General features: G+C 41.3%; 1 protein-coding gene and 3 non-coding genes across 5 annotated transcripts in view; 2 read left to right on the top strand and 2 right to left on the bottom strand.

The window, feature by feature from the left end:
- Positions 1-273: 273 nt before the first annotated feature.
- On the bottom strand, positions 274-345 carry trnad-guc (transfer RNA aspartic acid (anticodon GUC)). The gene has a single exon. It is a non-coding gene; the product is annotated as a tRNA-Asp (tRNA).
- An 870-nt stretch (positions 346-1,215) lies between these two features.
- Positions 1,216-1,287, top strand: trnaw-cca (transfer RNA tryptophan (anticodon CCA)). The gene has a single exon. It is a non-coding gene; the product is annotated as a tRNA-Trp (tRNA).
- A 1,721-nt stretch (positions 1,288-3,008) lies between these two features.
- trnap-agg (transfer RNA proline (anticodon AGG)) lies at positions 3,009-3,080 on the bottom strand. The gene has a single exon. It is a non-coding gene; the product is annotated as a tRNA-Pro (tRNA).
- Positions 3,081-3,746: 666 nt separating this feature from the next.
- Positions 3,747-10,380, top strand: part of gigyf2 (GRB10 interacting GYF protein 2) — a 28,649-nt gene continuing 22,015 nt past the window's right edge. The window contains exons 1-10 of one of the 2 annotated variants that reach the window (XM_061693925.1): positions 3,747-3,851; positions 5,300-5,351; positions 5,512-5,674; positions 6,584-6,679; positions 7,274-7,373; positions 8,724-8,829; positions 8,967-9,007; positions 9,099-9,131; positions 9,218-9,319; positions 10,119-10,324. In XM_061693925.1, the coding sequence (XP_061549909.1) occupies positions 5,314-5,351; positions 5,512-5,674; positions 6,584-6,679; positions 7,274-7,373; positions 8,724-8,829; positions 8,967-9,007; positions 9,099-9,131; positions 9,218-9,319; positions 10,119-10,324 (885 nt within the window). In that variant the 5' untranslated portion in view covers positions 3,747-3,851; positions 5,300-5,313. The remainder of the gene's footprint in view (positions 3,852-5,299; positions 5,352-5,511; positions 5,675-6,583; positions 6,680-7,273; positions 7,374-8,723; positions 8,830-8,966; positions 9,008-9,098; positions 9,132-9,217; positions 9,320-10,118; positions 10,325-10,380) is intronic. The other variant, XM_061693924.1, reaches the window with a different exon arrangement.

Below are 10,380 nucleotides of genomic sequence, written 5' to 3'. Positions count from 1 at the left end.
TGGTAATCGCTAGTGCGCTAATGGTAATCGCGATAGCTAAACCTTTTAGCGGTCTCAAATCCTGTACACCAAATTAATACCATACACGCAGTACCAACATATGCAGTTTTGAGGCTTGGAGTCCATTTTCTCATAAATAAGAATAAAAAAATGCATGTCAGTAATATATATATATATATATATATATATATATATATATATATATATATATATATATATATATATATATATATATATACACACACGTGTTAAAAATACAAAAAAAAATCTCTACTCCCCGTCGGGGAATCGAACCCCGGTCTTCCGCGTGACAGGCGGAGATACTGTCCACTATACTAACGAGGAAGTGATGGTTGATGGCCTGCGTATGCATATTATATTTCAAATTAACCAACCAATTATTTCTCTATTTAAAAAGTAATGCCAGCAGTGCATTAATTGTACCTATTTGCAGTATGAACATTTAAGAAAGCACCGGATGATTTCATAGTAGGGCCTTTGTTGTCCTCTGCTCATTGCCGAATTTGCAGAACCACAATAATTTAAAAAAAACTAACAAAAAAAACAGTCTAAGGAACTGAAACAAGCAAACATCGATCAATTTAAAAACATACAAATGACAATTACAAAATATGAGAAGGTAGTAGTACCAATACAAATATAAATCATTATTATATGCGACAATAAATACGTTCAAATGTATAATATATACAGTCCCCTCCAAATGTATTCGAACGGAAAGGTCAGTTTCTTCGTTTTTGTTGTATACTGAAGACATTTGGGTTTCAGATCAAAAGATGAATATGAGACAAAAATTCAGAATTCCGTCTTATTTCATGGTATTTACATCTAGACGTGTACAACAACCCAGGACAGAGCACCATTTGACGACACCAATAAAGTAAGCGTTTCATAATATTGACTGTTGTTTCTTAATTATAAAGCATGCAGATTATATATACATAATCTCTCAATTAATTTGAGCCTCTCTGATAGGTGCGAACGCAACACTTACAGACGAGAACTGGTCAACGACTACTGCCATCCAGTGTACAGAACGTGTAACTGTAACGGCAATACAAAACGACCAATGTCTTGCAATGTACACGAGGAAAAATAAATGCATGAACTATGACAGAAAATTAGCGAAAAATGATAACTACCCTCCGCTTCAAAGATATAAATTGAAAATGATTTACAGGGAGTACATGCTAAGACCTCGTGGCGCAACGGTAGCGCGTCTGACTCCAGATCAGAAGGTTGCGTGTTCAAATCACGTCGGGGTCAAGTCGGAGCTTTTTTTTATTTATTTTGTTATTTTTTGGGCGGGTAAATAATTGATACGGTGGCTACGCAGTAAGAGATTACAAACACTGCACTAGTTTGCGCAGCGATGTTGGAATACTTCGTAAGGCGGCACAAGAAGACTTTACCCCCCTACGAACGGTTTTTCATTTGATTTTTCATATTTATGTCCTAGAATTTATTTTCAACCAACCATTTATGGTAGTTATAATGTGAGCACTGCAATAGCGTCGGGTGATGATGACAGACTACGGCTGCCATGTGGAAGTCAAGGGTAGCTATCTCCTTCTTCTTCTTCTTCTTCTTCTTCTTCTTCTTTTCCTTTCGGCTTGTCCCGTTAGGGGTCGCCACAGCGTGTCATCCTTTTCCATGTAAGCCTATCTATCTCCTGCATCCTCCTCTCGAACACCAACTGCCATCATGTCTTCCCTCACGACATCCATCAACCTTCTCTTTGGTCTTCCTCGAGCTATCTTGCCTGGCAGCTCCATCTTCATCATCCTTTTACCAAAATACTCACTAGTTCTCCTCTGGACGTGTCCAAACCATCGAAGTCTGCTCTCTCTAACTTTGTCTCCAAAACAACGAACCTTGACTGTCCCTCCACAGGAATGTCATTAGGACCAACTGCCTTTCCATTTTTCATCCTCTTTTAATGCCTTTCTAACTTCCCACCTTACTAATTATTACCACTTCCTGGTCCACCACACTTGCCTCTTCTACTCTCCCTTCTCTATCATTTTCCTCATTCATCAACTCCTCGAAGTATTCTTTCCATCTAGCTAGCACACTGCTGGCACCAGTCAACATATTTCCATCGCTATCCTTAATCACCCTAACCTGCTGCACATCCTTCCCATCTCTATCCCTCTGTCTGGCCAGCCTGTATAGATCCCTTTCTCCTTCTTTACTGTCCAACCTGCCATACATATCATCATATGCCTCTTGTTTGGCCTTTGCCACCTCTACCTTTGCCCTCTGTCGCATCTCAATGTATTCATTTCGCCTCTCCTCGGTCCTCTCAGTGTCCAACTTCTTAGCTAACCTTTTTCCCTGTATGATTTCCTGTACTGTGTGGTTCCACCACCAAGTCTCCTTCTCTCCTTTCCTGCCAGAAGATACACCAAGTACTCTCCTGCCTGCCTCTCTGATCACCTTGGCTGCAGTGGTCCAGTCTTCTGGAACCTCCTCCCGTCCACCGAGAGCCTGTCTCACCTCTTCCCGAAAAGCTGCACAACACTCGTCCTGTCTCAGCTTCCACCACATGGTTCTCTGCTCTGCCTTTGTCTTCCTAATCTTCCTCCCCACCACCAGAGTCATTTTACACACCACCATCCTATGCTGTCTAGCCACACTCTCCCCTACCACTACCTTACAGTTGGTAACCTCCTTCAGATTACATCATCTGCACAAGATGTAATCCACCTGCGTGCTTCTACCTCCGCTCTTGTATATCACCCTATGTTCGTGCCTCTTCTGGAAAAAAGTGTTCACTACAGACATTTGCATCCTTGTTGCAAAGTCTATCACCATCTGTCCTTCCAAGTTGCTTTCCTGGATACCATACTTACCCATCACTTCTTCAAGGGTATCTATCTCTGTAACTTTCAATTTTAATCAGTTGAATAGCAATGTCACACCAAATTAAAACAAACGGACTACATCGCGTGAGAAACAATAAGAACGGATAGAAAGAAAAGTTTGGGCTCGTCCGGGATTTGAACCCGGGACCTCTCGCACCCTAAGCGAGAATCATACCCCTAGACCAACGAGCCAATTGCCACAGTTATCTGACCCGGCCGATATATATTTTAAGTAATTAAGCTTTTTTTTTTTTTTTTTTTTTTAACACAGAAATTTAAGGTGATACTAATTTTAGGAATTTAGCAATTACCTAGCCTCCACGCTAACTGTCCAGACTTGTCAACTTTATCTCACGCGATAACAGCTGCTATGTTGTGATAAATGAGGCGCGATTGTCCACACGCGTGTAGTCAGCACATTTTCTTTTCCACCATGTACGGGTTTTATCTGTGGTCATGTGACTCCCAAAGCCGTCGAAGAGCCTGGACAGTGACATGCGCATGCGCCATATTGTTACCCAGCTGGACACAACGTCCCTATGCAATCCAATGCAACACAATTAATTACAGTTTATATGTAAGGGATACTTTCCACAGAAACCTACCTACCTACATATATATATATTGCCCATAGGTGTGAATGTTTGTTTGTTTATATGTGCCCTGCGATTGGCTGGTGATCAGTTCAGGGTGTACTCCGCATCTCGCCCGAATATAGCTGGTATAGGCTCCAGCACCTCCGCCATACCGGGATGAGAGACAACATGGTGTCCGTAAACCATGTGACGTGGATTTACCCAATGCGGAGCAAGTACGGTGAGTTCAGAGGGTGTCCAGACTTCGGTGAGTTCCCCGTACGCAGTCATCTTGTGGAAGAGAGGAGGGGCGAGAGAGAGAGCGAAAGAAAGAGTTACACACACTCAACTGGAATTCCAAACCTTACGCTGTCATATCCAAGCAGAGGTAAGACAGCCAAAGTTAAACGCCCTACCAACCAGTACGTGACGGCTGAAAGTCAAGTGCCACGTCGAGCCGAGCTGGGCTTGATTTTGTTGGGAGACTGTTACGAAGCCTCCTCCGTGTTTACTCCTGGAGGCCTCTGTCTATTAAAAAAAAAAAAAAAAAAAAAAAAAAAAAAAAGCTAGCGCGCTAACCTGTTAGCATGCTAGCCACAAGTGCTTGGGTATTTCGAGGATTAACTTGTGCCGTGGTGGCAATACCGCGACTATTTTTGTTATAATCGTCGATATATGAGAGCGTGTACGGTGGATAAGCGTGTGGTTACGTGTGTTCAACACCGCGTCTGCTCGAATATCTTCCGCTCAGACTGAACGCCGTGCACTTGGTCAACTGCAGTTAGCATTTTTTTTTTAGCTTTGCTAACTAGAGTTAGCTGCGGTGTGGCATCAAAGTATCTCCCCAAAACCTACAACTACTCTCAACATCATCGAAATAATACGTCGTAACACATCAGGGGGCTACTTTACGAACACGTTTAGCAATTTTCCTACTGTCTGACGGGCTGTCGAGGTTTAATGTTGTTAACGTGAAATTTTTCAATGAGCCATTCATTTCAGCGTGGTTGTGACTTTAAAAAGCACCGAGTAGCTTTTACGCATGACACGGTGGGACTAAGTTACCAGCATTTTTATCCCCCCTCCAGTCTGGTAGTTTCACAAACGTGTCACTGGTGCATTTTATGGTCCCAACAACTTTGCTCTTTATTGAGCGGTCATTCATGGTGTAGCGTAACACTTGTTTAAAAGTGTGCAACCATGACTGGACAGCGGGTGTGTCTAAATAAATTCCAAAATTGTCGTCACAGTGCCAACTGGTGTTATGTTTGTCCCCTTTCGAAAAGATTCATTGCGTTAAGTAACAACTTACACGTGGCTTATCCTGGCTTCCCATATGGTGAGTGGAGTTGGGAGGCGACTGTCGCCCCACTTCCATTTGTGGCTCATTTAACTTGTCCTGAATGTGACAAGTTTGGTGGACACAAAAAGCTAAATGACGACCAATCTCGCATGGCTTCATCACATTCCTACTTGTACTTGAAGTTAAGGCTATACTTCCCATGTCAGTTACAGGTGTCTGACATAGTCAGCCACATTCCAAGAGCTAAAATAGCTTTAGCACATTGAAATTGTACACTTGTGTGTGAGTCAGTCAGTGGGATGGGCTCTGTCGTGGGGGGCAGGGACATATTAAATCAGCTGACAAAATTTCTTTCCAAATGAAACAAAATTGGTTGAGTGCGATACATGTTCTTTACTGTACATCTTAACTGTGAGAACAACGGGTGAAATCTTGAAATCTTACAAAGCAGTGACAAAGTGTGTGATTGACTAATTTTCTCATCCTCTTTTTTTTTAATTTATTATTATTTTTTTTTTTATACACATTCATAGACCTTCAAGGAAGAATGGCCGAGACCCAGACACTTAACTTTGGACCAGAATGGTAAAGTAGTACATCCAGACTTAATATGGGTGATTTGTCTGTTGTGAAATTGGTTTTCAATGTGGAGGCCCCCCAACTCATGCTCCCTTTCCAGACATGTTCCGACGTGCCGCCTTCAGCTTTACAGTCATTCATTCACTAACCTTTTTGCTCTCTGCAGGCTCCGTGCTCTGTCTGGAGGTGGAAGAGGCGGCGGCAGCGGAGGAAACGGCAGTAGCAGTGTTGCCTCACCACCTCTCTCGCCCGCATTGCCAAAGTACAAACTTGCAGACTATCGTTACGGAAGAGAAGAAATGTTAGCACTTTATGTAAAAGACAACAAGGTAAACGTGACATCCTCAGCGGATCACACTTTGAATACAGTGAACACCCATTTATCGGATGCATTCCAGATCCAACCACAATAGGTGAAAATTTGCATATAGAGAGACCATATACATTTAAAAAATATTTTAACATCTCCCCCACAATTTAAACACACTTAAAGTAATTATGACACTTTTTCTCAATTCTCAATTTACGTCAAGAAATAGAAATCCAACTTTATTTTATAGAGCGCTTTTGTAACAACACAGTTGACCAAAAGGCTTAACAAAGCATAACATAAAGAAAACAAGAACAGCAAGGAGCAACACATGCAACGATAAAAAAAAATATCAGGGATATAAGACCAATATAATATAAAGGTAAAAACACCAATTTCAATAATGGCAGAAAACAATATAACAATAACAAAAAAATAAATAAATCAACCATTCAAACTGAGGTAAAAGCCGGAGGGGGGAAAAAATTAAGAGAGTATGTAAAAAGAGGAAGCGAATCGGTCTGTCTGGTTCAGGGGCAGCTCATTCCACAATTTTGGAGTAGAAAACGAGAGTGCAGTCCTAGCTTTGAGGAAACAAAAGCAATCACGCTTGCACAGTTCTCCAGATATGAGGCAAAGTGTCTCACCTTCAAGTTGACACAGAGAGCAAACCAGAATTAAACATAGTTTAATCAGCTTGCGTAATGCTAGCATGTAATGCAAAACGCCATAAATGGGCGAACAGCAATGAGTGTACATGGCACAGTAATTTTCAACATTCAAACGAGAACTTCAAGGAAAACATATAAACAGAGAATACAACTTTACTCACAGGCATCAACAATGACCCACTATATAGTGGCGGTTCACTGTAAATATGTGTTTGTACCTCAGGTGTTTTATGTTGATCTCTGTTTTCTTCTGCCAGATCCCTATAGACTTGCATGATAAGGAGTTCCTGCCCATATTGCAAGAGGAGCCCTTGCCGCCTCTTGCACTTGTTTCTTTTACAGAGGAAGAACAGGTAGGCCTGCCTGTCATGAAATTTGTCCATTTTCAAAGGGGGGGGAAGCAGAAATCACTCATCTCATTCAGCACATCTAATTTCACTCCATGGCGACATCATGCCCTTTGGCAGCTCAACCCATTTTCAGTTTCTTTCTGTTACATGCTTAATGAGCAAATATTGTCAGATGACAAGCTTGTGTATCCACTGACTTTTTAACAACGCATGTGCTGTTAAAACTGTGTTGCTAACCCAGCCAATCAAAGAATATTTTATTATGTTCTGTTTGAGCTCCTTCAGTGCCTGTATGAACTACATGTCCCCCATTCTTTTTGATACAAGCTGAGAGCTTTATTAAAAATCAGTTTCTCAAAGGCAGCCAGTATTACATTTGGACATGGACATTCCTTACAAGTCCAATTAAAAATGTTAAAACAAACATACAGTGAATCTGTCAGCACAGTTGGTGTGTTATTAGGACCTACTTTACTGTAAAACTGCAGTATATTTCATTGCTGCTGAATGAAATCTAAACAGTTCAGGACAGTGATAATGTATAGGAGTTGCATTATAAATATCTGATGTCCATTCCCTTTTTGTCTTTGTTTGTAGAGAAATTTTTCCATGACTGTAAATAGTGCTGTTGTACTCCGACGAGGACCCGGTCCAGTAGTGGGGGCACCTCGGGGCCGAAGTACCTCAAGGGGCAGAGGTAAGTGCTTTTTAATTTCCTTTCTAGTTTCATGTAGGCTTTACACGATCAGGATTTTTGGGGCCGATCACCGATCAGCAAGTTTAAAAAAACGATAACCGATCCAATCACAAGATGGAGCAATGTGTTTATTTAAATGAATTGTTGATTTATTGTATATATTTATTGTATATACTTGTGTACTGAGGATCTTAAAAGTATTGTGTAGAATTTTAGACAAAAATGAAAACATCAATGACCTCTAGGGGGCATTCAAGGATTGGCCATTGACATACATCCCCAATTCCAATGAAGTTGTGTTAAACATAAATAAAAACAGAATCCACTGATTTGCAAATCATGTTCAACCCATATTGAATTGAATACACTACAATGACTATATTTAATGTTCAAACTGATAAACTTTATTGTTTTTAGCAAATAATCATTAACTTAGAATTTTATGGCTGCAGCATGTTTAAAAAAAGCAGGGACATGGTCATGTTTACCACTGTGTTACATCACCTTTTCTTTAACAAACAACATTCAATAAACATTTGGGAACTGAAGACACTAATTGTTGAAGGTTTGGCGGTGGAATTCTTTCCCATTCATGTTTGATGTACAGCTTCAGCTGTTCAACAGTCCGGGGTCTCCGTTGTCGTATTTTACGCTTCATAATACGCCACACATTTTCAATGGGAGACAGGTATGGACTGCAGGCAGGCCAGTCTAGCACCCGAACTCTTTTACTACGAAGCCACACTGTTGTAACACGTGCAGAATGTGGTTTGGCATTGTCTTGATAAAATAAGCAGGGGCGTCCATGAAAAAGACGTTGCTTGGATGGCAGCCTATGTTTCTCCAAAACCTGTATGTACCTTTCAGCATTAATGGTGCCTTCACCTGTTGTCATTTATACAACAGAATACAGTGGTGCCTTGAGGTACAAGTGATCTGATTCACAAGTATTTTTAGATACAAGCTGTCGTGCAGCCATTTTTGTTAATTTTTTTTGCTTTGACTTGCGAGCAGAAGGTTGAGATAAGAGTACTGATGGTGGCAGTGAACTCGATTCCTCAACAAGCAGGAGCATAAAACTGTGATTATGGACTAAATTTTATATACCGAGAGAGGTGTTTTTATCTCTATAAAGATTTCACACTGAGTAAGTTTTTGAGTAAATTAAGATTAAATCATTATTTCAGTGCACTGTCTATACCACTTGCGACATTTTTGTTTGGTGGTGAACGATGAGATTTTTGTAGTATAAAATCTGTGCCTTAGCTCAATAATGGTTAGGAAACAGTGCTCTATTGTGTCAGCAATGTTGGGTGTTCCGAGGTAATCAGAGTCTATGGTTGCTTTCAGGCCGAGGAAGAGGAGACGGAGGGTTTTACCAAAGAAGTTTTGATGATGTGGAAGCTTTCGGCCGTGGGGGCAGGGAGATGCATCGCTCCCAGAGCTGGGAGGAAAGGTACTGACACATCAATTTGGACAAAGCCTACAGGGAGTCATGCAGATAAGAAAAGTTGAATGCACTGTTAAATAATTCATCATCTCTGTGTATTATCAAATGCATTCTGATTTACTCTTGTTTTTTTTCCCCAAAAGGGGAGATAGAAGGTTTGAAAAGCCAGGACGGAAAGACCCAGGTTAGTGTCGTAATAGCTTGCTCAAATAATCCATTTGTAAATTGATGGTGGCAAACATACTCTTATTTTGCTGTTTTCTATTCCCATGCAGACAATGCCCAAGGACATTTCCAAATGAATCATGGTAAGTTTATTCAGTGACATCATGTCTGATGTAAAAAACAATTTGCTTACCTCAAACCATCCACCCCAATGACTCCTTTTTCACAGTTCGAAACAACTATGATGATACTGGGGCGGGCCTGCCGAGGAAACACGACTTCACACGGTCGGAGAGTGAGAACTGGCGTACCTCTCGTGACGATCAGAATGGTGAGGGTGATTATAAGGGGGCTGGCTCCTGGCAGGTTTCCGCTGGGACAGTAACCACTGGTGCTGCCTGAGCCCCAGTGGGCACAGCGCGGACCTGCAGCAGTCCGTTTTTACTCCCTTAGAAATGTTTGCGCTGTGCTTACCTTCATTTTTGTGGCCTAAACCTTTCATCTCACAGTAGCTTTAAAACTGAACTGCTCTTTAGCAGTAGTCTTTGAAGTCTAAAGGTAGGCATTGTGCTCAACAGTGTGTCCCTTAGTTCCATGGTTAAACCTTTTGGGTTCGGGGAGAATTTCTACCAAGGACCCCCTCATAATCCTTATGTACCCCTAAACACCATAGGAAATAGTTCATTGGTTGCCTATTTTCGAGAAAAAAAAATATTTTTTCTAAGAGTCGTATATTTTCTGAGAAAGTTATTTTTACAGGTACTAAGATGTATTGTGGCATGATTAAAAAGTTGTATTTTTATGAGAAAAGTCATATTTTTTTCCAACATAGTCGTAATATGATAATAGTCGGTGTTTAACGATGTATTTTAACAAGTTAATTAGGAAAATGCATCTTTCTTCACATAATAAAATGCCTATTCATCCATCCATCCATTTTCAATACCGCTTATCCTCACTAGGTTCGTGGGTTTGCTGGAGCCTATCCCAGCTGACTGCGGGCGAGATGATATGACAATATATATATTTCTAATTATTGTGTCTCCAAACTATGGGTCACAGACCCCCAGGTGATCATTTGTGTTTGTCAAGACATTAAGTGTGTTTGTTTTTACTTCCCTTCATACTAGATGGGCCTAGAGGTGGAGTGTGGCATCTGGAGCAGCGGCGCCGTGTCCCGTTTGACTCACGAGAGGATGAACGCGGCTACCGGAGGCCACGGTTGGGCAGTGGCAGCCTAGATGACGACAGGGACACTCTGCCTGAGTGGTGTCTGGAGGACGCGGATGAGGAGGCAGGCACCTTCGACTCGTCGGGTGCCTTTCTCTCACTCAAGGCAAGCAGAGACAATGTGTCATGATCAGTGGATCGCAATGAATGATTATCTTTACA

The sequence above is a fragment of the Phycodurus eques genome, chromosome 13 (genome assembly GCF_024500275.1).
Source record: "Phycodurus eques isolate BA_2022a chromosome 13, UOR_Pequ_1.1, whole genome shotgun sequence".
Classification (NCBI taxonomy): Eukaryota; Metazoa; Chordata; class Actinopteri; order Syngnathiformes; family Syngnathidae; genus Phycodurus; species Phycodurus eques.
Note: the sequence above shows the minus strand (reverse complement) of the source record. Positions and strands in the feature narration are given on the sequence as shown.